Below are 14,706 nucleotides of genomic sequence, written 5' to 3'. Positions count from 1 at the left end.
AAGAGCCCCAACGACCGTTTCGCTAATGCTTAATCATGGGGAAGTGCATTGCTGATCTGCCAGGATCCTGGATGATGAGGCATTAATGCCAGTGTCTGGCCCTCACATGCCCAAGGCCTGAATCTAATTGAGCTGTACATCCTACAAGTGTGTATAGGTGCCAGCTGAAAAAACCTAGCAAATACAAAATGGATACAGCCGCACACTAAATGCCATCAATGTATAAGGGAACTCTGGTACTGCATTACTGCTATATGAAAAAATGAGATTTTTAGTTTATGACTAACTTAATCTCATTTTTTCATATAGCAGTAATGCAGTACCAGAGTTCCCTTATACATTGATGGCATTTAGTGTGCGGCTGTATCCATTTTGTATTTGCTAGGTTTTTTCAGCTGGCACCTATACACACTTGTAGGATGTGCAGGTCAGTCTTTTGAAATATTTCTAATCTACACGTGACCTTGTCAGGATCCAGCTTCCATCCAGTCACTGCAGCAAAGGGTTAAACACCAGAACACGTGACCTGACTGCAGGCGGCCCGATGCCCTCTGTTATATGGCCTTGTGGGGGCGCCACTGTATATACACAATATATACCATCATCTACCTGACACTGTATATACAGAATATTATATACCATCATCTACCTGACACTGTATATACACAATATATACCATCATCTACCTGACACTGTATATACACAATATATACCATCATCTACCTGACACTGTATATACACAATATATCCCATCATCTACCTGACACTGTATATACACAATATATACCATCATCTACCTGACACTGTATATACACAATATATCCCATCATCTACCTGACACTGTATATACACAATATATACCATCCTCTACCTGACACTGTATATACACAATATATACCATCATCTACCTGACACTGTATATACACAATATATACCATCATCTACCTGACACTGTATATACACACACAATATATACCATCATCTACCTGACACTGTATATACACAATATATCCCATCATCTACCTGACACTGTATATACACACAATATATCCCATCATCTACCTGACACTGTATATACACACAATATATCCCATCATCTACCTGACACTGTATATACACAATATATCCCATCATCTACCTGACACTGTATATACACAATATATCCCATCATCTACCTGACACTGTATATACACAATATATCCCATCATCTACCTGACACTGTATATACACAATATATCCCATCATCTACCTGACACTGTATATACACAATATATCCCATCATCTACCTGACACTGTATATACACAATATATCCCATCATCTACCTGACACTGTATATACACAATATATCCCATCATCTACCTGACACTGTATATACACAATATATCCCATCATCTACCTGACACTGTATATACACAATATATCCCATCATCTACCTGACACTGTATATACACAATATATCCCATCATCTACCTGACACTGTATATACACAATATATCCCATCATCTACCTGACACTGTATATACACAATATATACCATCATCTACCTGACACTGTATATACACAATATATCCCATCATCTACCTGACACTGTATATACACAATATATCCCATCATCTACCTGACACTGTATATACACAATATATCCCATCATCTACCTGACACTGTATATACACAATATATCCCATCATCTACCTGACACTGTATATACACAATATATACCATCATCTACCTGACACTGTATATACACAATATATCCCATCATCTACCTGACACTGTATATACACAATATATCCCATCATCTACCTGACACTGTATATACACAATATATACCATCATCTACCTGACACTGTATATACACAATATATCCCATCATCTACCTGACACTGTATATACACAATATATCCCATCATCTACCTGACACTGTATATACACAATATATCCCATCATCTACCTGACACTGTATATACACAATATATACCATCATCTACCTGACACTGTATATACACAATATATACCATCATCTACCTGACACTGTATATACACAATATATACCATCATCTACCTGACACTGTATATACACACACAATATATACCATCATCTACCTGACACTGTATATACACAATATATACCATCCTCTACCGGCTGTATCCATTTTGAATCTAATTGAGAACCACTGGGGTTTTCTATATCCATGCATCCAATGTCGCCATGTAGTGCCACTTTGATGCCATGCTGTAGGTTGACGAGAAGACCCTGCAGCCCCCATCGGTCGTCTCACCAGGAGCTCGTCCAGATGTCATAAGCTCATACATATACAGCCATATACAGGCATGTGGGGGCCGCACACAGCACTGAGGGATAAAAGTCAGGCAAATTAGATCCACTGTCATTTACGTTTTTACTTTGATTTTCGGGTGGTCTGGGACTCGGCCGTCATTGGTTGATGATTTTGGTTTCCATTGATTGTTGATAACAAAATACACAATATATAGAGGTGAAAACTTTCAACTTGCATCTTTCATTCTTGGAAATCGGATGTGGGATCTACGAGATCCCTGATTTTATTTTTCAGCGATGTAATCTGCGTCCTTCAGGAAATTCTGTAAGCGGCTATGGCGGCCACACTATATGATCAGTTTGGCATCGTACCTCTCTTTTGCTGGTAGCGGTCATATTATACGCTCAATATGGCAGCATAAACTTCTCTCCTGATGGTAGCGGTCATATTCTATGCTGAATATGGCAGCATAAACTTCTCTCCTGATGGTAGCGGTCATATTATATGCTGAATATGGCAGCATAAACTTCTCTCCTGATGGTAGCGGTCATATTATATGCTGAATATGGCGGCACAAACTTCTGCTGGTAGCGGTCATATTATATGCTGAATATGGCGGCACAAACTTCTGCTGGTAGCGGTCATATTATATGCTGAATATGGCAGCATAAACTTCTGCTGGTAGCAGTCATATTATATGCTGAATATGGCGGCCAATAATTTTCTTAATCTTTCCACTCATTGTTCCTGAGACCTGAAATGTCACATACCTAGGTGGAGGTGGTGTTGGGCCTGGACAGACTGTCCCGGGTGGTGCGGCCTCCTCAGACAGGTCTGACCACTCAGATTATCAGCTTGAGATGACTTGTGGTATCCGGTGATGTCTGCGTCATGGCCAGGATGTATGTGCAGCTTCTTAAAGTGTAAACTAAGTGCTAGACAAGATATCCATGTCTGTCACAATAGGGCTCCCCAGCTTTCCCAGTCTCCAGAACGGCAGCTCTGCCCGCGGCTGTAGCCGCGTTGTGTGCGGGGCATGAGTGGGCGCGGTGGTGGTCGGTGGGACGTGGTCTCTGGTCCTGTATACAATCACGGGTGACTTCGGATCTCTCCGCAGGGCCGGTGGGGCGGTAGCCACAGGGCAGGATGCCGCCTGGAGTTTACTGCCCGGTGGACTTCTGGGCCAAAGAGGAGAAGCAGAGCATTCTGGTGGATTTCCTCCTACCGTCTGGCATTTACCTCAACTTCCCTGTGCCATGCAGTGCCAGCCTCGGAAACATCAAGAAGGTGAGGACCTCTACCCCTGTCTGGTGCGCGGGTTATTACTGGCGAGGGATAAGCGGGCACCGGATGGATTTGGCCGCCTATCTCCGGGGCCCGCTCTCGCGTCAGATGCACGGTGATGCGGTGATGGAGCTTTTGCATCACGTCAATCTGAAATCTCGTCTGTTTTGACCCAATTTTACTAATTTTTCGGCAGTTACTATGGCAACGGGCGCAGCAGGAGCCGCTGTTTCACACCCTTGGTTCGCCCTCGTCCTACGTCTTCACCTGCATCAATCAGACGGCGGAGCAGCAGGAGCTGGAGGACGAGCAGCGGCGCCTGTGTGACATCCAGCCCTTCCTGCCAGTCCTGAGGCTCGTGGCCCGGGAGGGCGATCGGGCCGAGAAGTTACTCAATTCCCAAATAAGTCTGCTGATTGGCAAAGGTGAGAGGGGGTCAGGGGGATTGGGGACCCCTCGCCCCTTTTACGTCTCCCCTCTCGTACTTATGCGTGTGCTCACTGTGTCCCTCCCTCCCAGGTCTTCACGAATTCGACTCTCTAAATGATCCAGAAGTCAACGATTTCCGCAGCAAAATGCGGCAGCTCTGTGAGGAGACCGCGCTGCGGCGGCAGCACATGAACTGGGACATCTGGATGGAGTCCAACTTCCCTCTCCAGCTGGAGCATTCCTCTAAGGCCTTCTCCAAGACGCAGGGCAGCAAAACCCTGATGATCAACGTCAAGTTCGAGAACAGCGAGGTAAGAGGTGCGGGACCAGCCGCGGCCATGACGGCTCCACCGGCGCAAAACACCTAATGTACTGCAGCTTTCTCCATCAACACTTAATGGTCAAGATGTATCAAGGACACTCCTCTCCAACAATTAGAACAGCGCAAATAGAAACATTCTGTGCAAAATTTTCCAAAAAATGAGGAGCAACAAATCCAATAAAATTCATTATTTTTTTTATTAATGAAATTATTAAAAACATTCCATTCCGTCATTGAAAGCCGCAACAAACACAATATTACACCACCGCAAGGCAAAGATCAATTGCCTGGCTTAATGAGTAGTTTGTGCTGCAGAACTGTCACCCCGACGTACGTTTCGTTACTCCCTGCTTCAACAGTGGTTTTCAGTCTTGCCCAGGGTACTATAGACCTGCAGAAGCCCAAAGGCTTGTACTTCGGGGATCTGGGGCTGTTAGTGCCCCCCGGTCTGATTGATATGCAGTACTAGGTCCGGGCACAGAGTTATCACCCTGACACCTTTTATGTGCTAATCAATTGGTAACTGCAGAGTCTGACCCCAGCTAATCAAAAACTAATGGCCAATTCTGGATGTTTAACCCCTTTCCAAGAATGTATTCGAACATCCAAGGAGCGGTGCGTGTGCACAGCTGGCACCTGCCTAGAACCGCGCCGATCGCTGCTGTTAACCATTTACATGCTGCTGTCATTATCTAATCGTGATAGTTAAATGACGCGATCCCAGTTAATCACCCAATGATACCCTGCAGCACCATCATGGGGGCGGGGGGGGCGCGATGGGTGGCAGTGATAGTTGGGGACCTGCTGAAGACCCTCCATTACTGCGCTGTTTGTCGATGTCTTGTAACATGTTGTCAGGGACCCTTTAATTGTTTCCATTGTGCTTTGTCAGGAGAGCTTCACACTACAGGTGTCTCCTCGGGACTTCCCTCTCTCCATTATCCGCATGGCTCTAAGGAAAAAGTCCAACGTGTCGGGTCACCAGTGCCCGGGCCGCCCGGACGATTACATCCTGCAGGTCAATGGCATTCTGGACTACATCTATGGAAACTACCCGCTGTGCCAGTTCAAAGTAAGACCCCCGGGTCCGCACTAAACATCATTGTGCTACATTGTATCAGGAAAAGTTCTGACACTTCCTTATTTTATTGTTCAACCTTTTTGCTATTTTCTAAGATCTCTGCTTGTTGTCAGTGATTGGAAACATTCCTGTGTACGTCCAGAGGCTGGAAATCTTGTCCTTATGGCCATACAATAAGGCCGCCGTCGTGCCACTGTGTCATTCGGGCACAATCACTTTGGGTCATCGTCCTCAAAGTGTAAACCGGAATGTTTCTGTTCACAGATGGCGGCAGAGATACGGAAAAGTGTACAGAGTGTAATAACCATGGTGTACATTGATATGAGTGGACTCAGTCTCGTGTCTGTAATTGTGTCCTATGTTTTAGCACATCAGCCACTGTCTGCAGTCCACCTGCACCGCGCACCTCACCCTCGTCCCCATCGCCTCCACATTACCGGACCAGCAGGGAGGCGCAATCATGAGCTCCAAACTACGGCACAAACCGCCGCCACTACCCACCAAGAAGGTGAGACGCCGGCGACCAGGAGAATGGAGGGATAAATCACACAAGATCTCTAATTTTATGCCTTCATCATCCTCCTCAGCCGCATCAGTGCTCACTATGGAAACTGGAGAGGCCGTTCTGTTTCCAGCTCCTGCACGGATATAACGTCAACGCCGACGACGGATTAAAGGTAAAGACATAATGTGTGTATTATTCACATATCTGCAGCGGTGCGGACATGAACAGAGAACATGAAAACTTTACTACCATGTTACAATTTACATTACTGATCCTGAGTTACCTCCTGTATTATACTCCAGAGCTGCACTCACTATTCTGCTGGTGCAGTCACTGTGTACATACATTACATTACTGATCCTAAGTTACATCCTGTATTATACTCCAGAGCTGCACTCACTATTCTGCTGGTGCAGTCACTGTGTACATACATTACATTACTGATCCTGAGTTACCTCCATGTATTATACTCCAGAGCTGCACTCACTATTGCACTGATGCACTCACTGTGTACATCCATTACTGATCCTGTATTATACTCCAGAGCTGCACTCACTATTCTGCTAGTGAAGTCACTGTGTTCATACATTACATTACATTACTGATCGTGAGTTACATCCAGTATTATGCTCCAGAGCTGCCCTCACTATTGCACTGATGCACTCACTGTGTACATACATTACTGATCCTGGATTATACTCCAGAGCTGTGCTCACTATTCTGCTGGTGCAGTCACTGTGTACATCCATTACTGATCCTGTATTATACTCCAGAGCTGCACTCTCTATTCTGCTGGTGCAGTCACTGTGTACATACATTACATTACTGATCCTGAGTTACTTCATGTATTATACCCCAGAGCTGCCCTCGCTATTCCACTGATGCACTCACTGTGTACATACGGCTGATGCTGTATTATACTCCAGAGCTGCGCTCTCTTTCCTGCTGGATATATGTTGGCGCCCTGGTGCTCTGAGCTCTCGTCTTTTCTCGCAGCTGCTGGTCCAGTGCGGCCTGTATCACGGCAGTGAGCTCCTGTGTAAGACGGTGGCCAGTAGTGAAGTCAACGCCTCCTCCGATCCTCAGTGGTTCCAGTCTCTAGACTTTGACATCAACTTCTGTGACCTTCCTCGCATGACCCGGCTCAGCCTCGCCCTCTATGCTGTCGACAAGTCCAAAAAGGCCAAGTCCACCAAAAAGAAGTCTAAGAAGACGGTGAGCGTGGTGGTCGTGTGCTGGTCATACGAGCGTGCTGCGCCTCATACCTGCAATGCCCGTGTCTCTGTTGTCCGCAGGATTACCCCATCGCGTGGGTGAACACCATGCTGTTCGATTACAAGGACATGCTGAAGTTCGGGGAATACTCTCTCTGCATGTGGTCGTCCTTCCCAGGTACTCCCTCTCCGCAGTGTAGACACCCGATCGCCCATCCTCTGTGGATGATGAGTGTAGAGTGTCATCACCGATAGCAGATTATAGAGCGACCGTCCGGGATATTACAGCCACCAATGATGCCACATATTAATATCTGGGTCTGAGAGTCTTAAAGGGATTGTCCATGTTGGCTGATCCCATATTTGTCAGAAGGGCTTCCCCGGGGGTACGTTGAGCTGGGGGTGTTTTGACTCTTGGGCCCCCAGTGATTAGCTGTGATCTGGGGGAATCGTGTAGTGTTTGTCTCCTGCAGCGCCTCCGCAGGAGAAATTGGGCATTACAGATTTTTGTTTTGTTTATTAGTGGGTTTCTTTTTTCGGACCACCCCTTCATTGCTTCTGGGTAATTACCACTCTCCAGATTTCCCACTAATTCTTGTGTCCGGGACCTTCTCTCTCCTTTCTACCATAGATGAAAAGGGAGAACTGCTGAACCCAATGGGAACCGTTCAGTGTAACCCGAATACAGAGAGTGCTGCTACCCTGAAGATCGGCTTCAACAGTTTGTCCGATTATCCCTTGTACTACCCCTCTATTGAGAAAGTAAGTGGCGGAATCGCTGAGCGTGTGTCCTGCGCCCGGCGTGCACACTAACACCGCTGTCTGCTCCATTATGTCCTTAGATACTTGAGCTGGGCAGATTAGGAGAAGTCTGCAACGCCACCGCCGACGAGGTAATGGGCATGTGTGCCACGGACGCTCACTGCACGGCCTGGGGTTGTGGGATAAGTGTTTTCTGTAATGATGTGGGCCACGGACAATTACTACAGGACCTGGGGTTGTGGGCTAAGTGATTTCTGTAATCATGTGCCACGGATGCTTACTGCATGACCTTGGGTTGTGAGATAAGTGTTCTCAGTAATTATGTGCCACGGACCCTCACTGCACGGCCTGGGGTTGTGGGATGTGTTCTCAGTAATCATGTGGGCCACGGACCCTCACTGCACGGCCTGGGGTTGTGGGATGTGTTCTCTGTAATCATGTGGGCCATGGACCCTCACTGCACGGCCTGGGGTTGTGGGAAGTGTTCTCAGTAATCATGTGTCACGGACCCTCACTGCACGGCCTGGGGTTGTGGGATGTGTTCTCAGTAATCATGTGTGCCACGGACCCTCATTGCATGGCCTGGGGTTGTGGGATAAGAGTTTTCAGTAGTCATATGTGCCACGGACCCTCACTGCACGGCCTGGGGTTGTGTTCTCAGTAATCATGTGGGCCACGGACCCTCACTGCACGGCCTGGGGTTGTGGGATGTGTTCTCTGTAATCATGTGTCACGGACCCTCACTGCACGGCCCGGGGTTGTGGGAAGTGTTCTCAGTAATCATGTGCCACGGACCCTCACTGCATGACCTTGGGTTATGGGATGTGTTCTCAGTAATCATGTGCCACGGACCCTCACTGCACGGCCTGGGGTTGTGGGATGTATTCTCTGTAATCATGTGGGCCACGGACCCTCACTGCACGGCCTGGGGTTGTGGGATGTGTTCTCTGTAATCATGTGCCACGGACCCTCACTGCACGGCCTGGGGTTGTGGGATGTGTTCTTAGTAATCATGTGCCACGGACCCTCACTGCACGGCCCGGGGTTGTGAGATGTGTTCTTAGTAATCATGTGCCACGGACCCTCACTGCACGGCCTGGGGTTGTGGGATGTGTTCTCTGTAATCATGTGGGCCACGGACCCTCACTGCACGGCTTTGTCTTGTAGGATAAGTGTTCTCAGTAATTGTGAGCAGCCATCTATTTTGGGGCTTGTCTTGTTTCCTCCATGGAGCTGTGTTTGCCCTTTCATTCCTCAGCCCCTTGCCGTATGTTGCCCATTATGTCGCAGCGGCCGCTGAGTGCAGGCACCGTGTGCCGTGGTTTTGTGTCGCTGCCGCCCATGTGACCGGACCCCCACATGGCGCAGCCTGAGCGCAGAAGATCTGGGACACTGTTAAGAGTTGACAATCAGCAGGTGTCTCGTCTGTTCCCTCCGCAGCGGCAGCAGCTCCTGGAGATCGTGGACCGCAAAGGCCAAGCCGAGCTGTACGAGCACGAGAAGGAGCTGGTGTGGAAACTGCGGCACGAGATTAAAGAGCGCCACCCGGAGGCCCTCCCCAAACTGCTGCTCACCACCAAGTGGAGCAAACACGAGGACGTGGCGCAGGTGGCGACCGTAGACTCCCGTGTTACCGGCTCCTCCATTACCCCAGAGGACAGACCCCGTATAATGTCTCCTCCTGTCTCTACAGATGGTGTATCTGCTGCAGACGTGGCCGGAGCTGCCCGTCCTCACCGCCCTGGAGCTATTAGATTTCAACTTCCCAGATAGACACGTGGGATCGTTCACTATGAGCTGCCTGAAGAAGTTAACGTGAGTAGAGAGATTGGGGCGTCAGACCCTACAGGGGGCTTCCGGGGTCTTTACGGCCTCTGCGCCCTCCTCACAGGCGGGGGACTCTGATGGCGTCTTTCTGCGGTTTCCCCGGGGTCTTCTGTGTGAAGGTCCTAGTAATAATTCGTGGCTGGATGAGGAGGGGTCCTCGCCTCCCACCATAGTAACGCTGCCATCTCCCTCCTAGGAACGAGGAGCTTTGTCAGTACCTCCTTCAGCTGGTGCAGGTCCTTAAATATGAGTCCTACCTGGACTGTGAGCTGACGACGTTCCTCCTGGAGAGGGCGCTGATCAACCGCAAGATCGGACACTTCTTATTCTGGCACCTTAGGTAAGTGAAGACACAAATTCCTGGGGGTTATCGCACCCATCACTCCCTGCAATCAACCCCCTCCATGTTTTACTCCGGCTGTGATTCCCTTGTAGGTCGGAGATGCACGTCCCAGCAGTGGCCTTGAGGTTTGGCCTCATCCTTGAAGCCTATTGCAGGGGCAGCACCTATCACATGAAGGTCCTAATGAAACAGGTACAGTCAGTATTGTATCAACACTTCACAAAATCAACCACAAACATCCAGTGATCCGACATCAATGTGCCGGAGTGTCCAATAGAATGTCATAGTACCGAAGAGTACAGAGCATATCCCCCCTCAGAGCCGTAATCATAGGGATAACATGGCAGGAAAGGAAGGACGCTGAGGCATTGGCTCAAAAGCCAAGATGGACGGATGGCAGATGAGCTGGAGAATAAAGTGCCCGAAACAGTGTCCCATGACAGCGGGATTTAACACGTATCGGCGGGGAGTGCTCCAGGGAGGCACAATGGCTCAGTGGTTAGCACTGCAGTCTTGTGGCGGCTCAGTGGTTAGCACTGCAGTCTTGTGGTGGCTCAGTGGTTAGCACTGCAGTCTTGTGGTGGCTCACTGGTTAGCACTGCAGTCTTGTGGTGGCTCACTGGTTAGCACTGCAGTCTTGTGGTGGCTCAGTGGTTAGCACTGTAGTCTTGCAGTGCTTGGGTCCTGGGTTCAAATCCCACCAAGGACAACATCTGCCAGGTTGTTTGTATGTTCTCCCCATCTTTGCGTGGGTTTCTTGCCACACGCCAAAAACCTACTGATAGGGAATTTAGATTGGCAACTCTGTCCCCATTGGGGCTCACAATGTGTGTAAAGCGCTGTGGAATCAATAGCGCTATATAAATGAATAAATATTATTATTATTCCCCACTCCCATCGGCGGCCCCTTGACATGATTGTAGGGCGGCGATGCGCTGTCATGACAGTCGGGGGACAGCTGATGACCCCTGTGTCTGCGATGACGATCCTCCTGAGGACGCTGGAGTGGCATTCATAGGAGATCGTGATTTCTGCTGTGCAGAGCCATGCTGTTCCGCTCTGTATAACACATGCGATCAGCCGATCCCAGCTTCAACACCCCGAAAGGGACTAGTAAATGCAATAAAAAAAGGAAAAAAAGTTTTAACAAATATGGACCACACACACACACACACACACACACACAAATTACCCCCCTTTTGACCCATTGAAAATAAAAAAAAAACATTAAAAATTCACATATGTGACATCGCTGTATTCAGAAATGTCCAATCTATCAAAATATAAAATAATTTGATCGGTAAACAGTGTCACAAAAAAAAAAACATTCAGAATTAAGAGGGCTTTTTCTGGGCGCCGCAACATTACAATAAAATGCGATCAAAAAATTGTATGTACTCAAAAATGGCATCCGTAAAAACGTCGGCTCAGGATGCAAACCATAAGACCTCACCGAGCCCCGGATCCCGAAAAACGAGAATGTAATGTGCCTCGGAAAATGGCTCCAGACTCTGCTGTTTGGTGTCTGATTTTCTGACTGTTTAGTAATTAGTGAATTAATGAGGACATTTTTTCTTCTGCTGATATCAGACGTCCCTCGTTCCCGCAGAGATCATTATATCCAGCAATTTCTGTGTTAATATCCTATGAGTGATTATGATTTTATTACCGGAACACTTCTATTCCTCCTTTGCATTTCTCACAAATCAGCAGAGGGGTTTTGTTGAGGGGGAGGGGGGTAGATAAGATTATTTTTGTTCTGGTTTTATTTAAAAACTTTAGCAAAAAGTTACTTAAACCATTAATCCGAGAGGTCGGCCATTACTCGGGCAGCAGTGACCCGTCACATCCAAGATCTAGTGAGTTTGATTGTTCTAGTTGGGCTCTGTTCACACACACTTTTTTTTTATACAGTTTTTGAAGCTGATTTTGTGCAAAAATCCACATCAAAAACTGCTTACAACGAGCATCCATTTTCTGGAGAATACCGCCCTATAGCGCACGTCACTATTGTTTCTGCATTTTGTAACCTGTCAGTAAATGTCACATCGACTCTTTATTCCTTCACATTTTTCAATGCAAAATAACAAAAAAAAAATGTAACCAAAACTGCACCAAAGTCCCACTAATTTTTAGAAAAATGGATGTAAAAATTGTTTATTTGCTCTTTGATCCTCTGTGGTCCTCTTCTCAGGGAGAAGCTCTGTCCAAGCTGAAAGGTCTGAATGACTTTGTGAGGTCGAGCGTCCAGAAGACCAGCAAGGCCCAGGCCAAAGAAGCCATGCACATGTGTATGAGGCAGGAGACCTACCTGGAGCCGCTGTCCCACCTCTACTCCCCGCTGGACCCCAACCTCATCCTCACCGACGTGTGGTGAGTACCCGGCCGGCGGGATGTGTGGGTGCAGATGTCGGGGACCCCTCTCACCCCCTGCGCCCCCTTCTTTACCAGTGTGGAGCTCTGCACTTTCATGGAATCCAAGATGAAGCCTCTTTGGATAGTTTACAATAACGACATGCGCGGCGGGAGCCGGGTCGGCATCATCTTTAAGAACGGAGATGGTAAGAGCTGGTGACACAAGTGACGACCTTCTGCAGAGGATTTCATTGTGGTGGAAAGTTCTCCAGGACAAATGTTGTTTTCTGCAGATCTGCGGCAGGACATGCTGACCCTCCAGATGATCAAACTGATGGACGTCCTGTGGAAGAAGGAAGGGCTGGACCTGCGGTAAGGACAAGGAGCGGCGGTGGTCAGCGGAGGCGCTACATGAACTCCCACACTAATAATGTAGCACAACCTTTACCCTAAAATGAACTTTATATTCAGATTCCTCTGATTGACGCTAATATATGTATTTATAATGTTATTCTGTGGTAGGTGAACCGGGCGCCACCTTGTGGTCATTATTGGAAATTACAGTCCTGCAATCCATTACTAATTCCTCATGGCTCTGCTTGTTTCCTCTGCACAGGGTCACCCCCTATGGCTGCCTATCCACAGGAGACAAGACGGGTCTTATTGAAGTGGTCATGCAGTCGGACACCATTGCCAACATTCAGCGGAATAAAAGTAACATGGCGGCCACTGCGGCTTTCAATAAGGACGCCCTGCTGAACTGGCTAAAGAGCAAGAATCCTGGGTGAGTAACGTATGGAATTGGACAGACACCTATAGCACAGACCTCATTCCCGCTGCCATGCATTAGTGACCTATAAAGTGTGAAAATTAGTTGATGAGTGGGCACAACCATGCTCGGGTACTCAGTACTGGTAACTAGTGATGAGCGGGCACTACCATGCTCGGGTACTCAGTACTGGTAACTAGTGATGAGCGGGCACTACCATGCTCGGGTGCTCAGTACTGGTAACTAGTGATGAGCGGGCACTACCATGCTCGGGTGTTCAGTACTTGTAACTAGTGATGAGCGGGCACTACCATGCTCGGGTGCTCAGTACTTGTAACTAGTGATGAGCGGGCACTACCATGCTCGGGTGCTCAGTACTTGTAACTAGTGATGAGCGGGCACTACCATGCTCGGGTGCTCAGTACTCGTAACTAGTGATGAGCGGGCACTACCATGCTCGGGTGCTCAGTATTCGTAACTAGTGATGAGCGGGCACTACCATGCTCAGGTGCTCAGTACTGGTAACTAGTGATGAGCGGGCACTACCATGCTCGGGTGCTCAGTACTTGTAACTAGTGATGAGCGGGCACTACCATGCTCGGGTGCTCTGTACTGGTAACTAGTGATGAGCGGGCACTACCATGCTCGGGTGCTCAGTACTGGTAACTAGTGATGAGCGGGCACTACCATGCTCGGGTGCTCAGTATTCGAGGCCCGAGCATGGTAGTGCCCACTCATCACTAGTGAGAATCCCTGACTTATGTGTTTTTTGTATGATAGGGACGCTTTGGATCGAGCCATTGAGGAGTTCACCCTGTCCTGCGCTGGCTACTGTGTAGCAACATATGTTCTGGGCATTGGGGACCGTCACAGCGACAACATCATGATCCGTGAAACCGGGCAGGTACGTGACGCTCTGCACTGCACCTTTATTGGGTGACGTCCTGCAATTTAAGCCATTTTTCGTGTTATTTTCCAGCTATTCCACATAGACTTTGGTCACTTCCTTGGTAACTTTAAAACCAAATTTGGCTTTAACCGTGAACGCGTTCCCTTCATCCTGACGTACGATTTCGTGCACGTTATCCAACAGGGGAAGACGAACAACAGTGAGAAGTTTGAGCGGTGAGAATATTCCGTGTGCTGGTGACTGTACACACGCGTGCGCTGCTGCAGGATGAAGGGGCAAGCGCGGAGATGCTCGGCTCTGCTACATCCTGCGGCTCCGAGGACATGGGCCTGAAATCTTACAAATCTCCATTATCTTCTCATGCAGGTTCCGGGATTACTGTGAAAAAGCGTACACCATCCTCCGATGCCACGGAGCCCTCTTCCTGAACTTGTTTGCACTGATGAAAGCGGCGGGCTTGCCTGAACTCACCTGCTCGAAGGACATCCAGTATCTAAAGGTACACATACAAAAAGCCATGGCCACAGAATATGACAAAAAAAGTGTAAAAAGCCTTAACAACCTCCATACTTTACACTGCAGGCTGGAAATTGTTACTTTTTATGACATTATCACAGCCGGACTC

General features: G+C 48.0%; 1 protein-coding gene across 1 annotated transcript in view; it reads left to right on the top strand.

Moving 5' to 3' along the window:
- The window catches only part of PIK3CD (phosphatidylinositol-4,5-bisphosphate 3-kinase catalytic subunit delta), a 34,797-nt gene that overhangs the window by 18,927 nt on the left and 1,164 nt on the right, over positions 1 to 14,706 (top strand). Inside the window, exons 2-22 of the mRNA XM_075328324.1 lie at positions 3,398 to 3,567; positions 3,761 to 3,989; positions 4,084 to 4,304; positions 5,208 to 5,387; positions 5,764 to 5,904; positions 5,984 to 6,073; positions 6,898 to 7,116; positions 7,197 to 7,293; positions 7,747 to 7,877; positions 7,958 to 8,008; positions 9,318 to 9,485; positions 9,571 to 9,692; positions 9,901 to 10,044; positions 10,140 to 10,239; positions 12,242 to 12,420; positions 12,499 to 12,608; positions 12,696 to 12,774; positions 13,019 to 13,186; positions 13,952 to 14,075; positions 14,151 to 14,296; positions 14,448 to 14,580. Of these exons, the coding sequence (XP_075184439.1) occupies positions 3,427 to 3,567; positions 3,761 to 3,989; positions 4,084 to 4,304; positions 5,208 to 5,387; positions 5,764 to 5,904; positions 5,984 to 6,073; positions 6,898 to 7,116; positions 7,197 to 7,293; positions 7,747 to 7,877; positions 7,958 to 8,008; positions 9,318 to 9,485; positions 9,571 to 9,692; positions 9,901 to 10,044; positions 10,140 to 10,239; positions 12,242 to 12,420; positions 12,499 to 12,608; positions 12,696 to 12,774; positions 13,019 to 13,186; positions 13,952 to 14,075; positions 14,151 to 14,296; positions 14,448 to 14,580 (2,973 nt within the window). The 5' untranslated portion in view covers positions 3,398 to 3,426. The remainder of the gene's footprint in view (positions 1 to 3,397; positions 3,568 to 3,760; positions 3,990 to 4,083; positions 4,305 to 5,207; positions 5,388 to 5,763; positions 5,905 to 5,983; positions 6,074 to 6,897; positions 7,117 to 7,196; positions 7,294 to 7,746; positions 7,878 to 7,957; positions 8,009 to 9,317; positions 9,486 to 9,570; positions 9,693 to 9,900; positions 10,045 to 10,139; positions 10,240 to 12,241; positions 12,421 to 12,498; positions 12,609 to 12,695; positions 12,775 to 13,018; positions 13,187 to 13,951; positions 14,076 to 14,150; positions 14,297 to 14,447; positions 14,581 to 14,706) is intronic.

The sequence above is a fragment of the Anomaloglossus baeobatrachus genome, chromosome 11 (genome assembly GCF_048569485.1).
Source record: "Anomaloglossus baeobatrachus isolate aAnoBae1 chromosome 11, aAnoBae1.hap1, whole genome shotgun sequence".
In the NCBI taxonomy this organism is placed as follows: domain Eukaryota; kingdom Metazoa; phylum Chordata; class Amphibia; order Anura; family Aromobatidae; genus Anomaloglossus; species Anomaloglossus baeobatrachus.
This window is presented reverse-complemented; position numbering and strand designations above follow the sequence as displayed.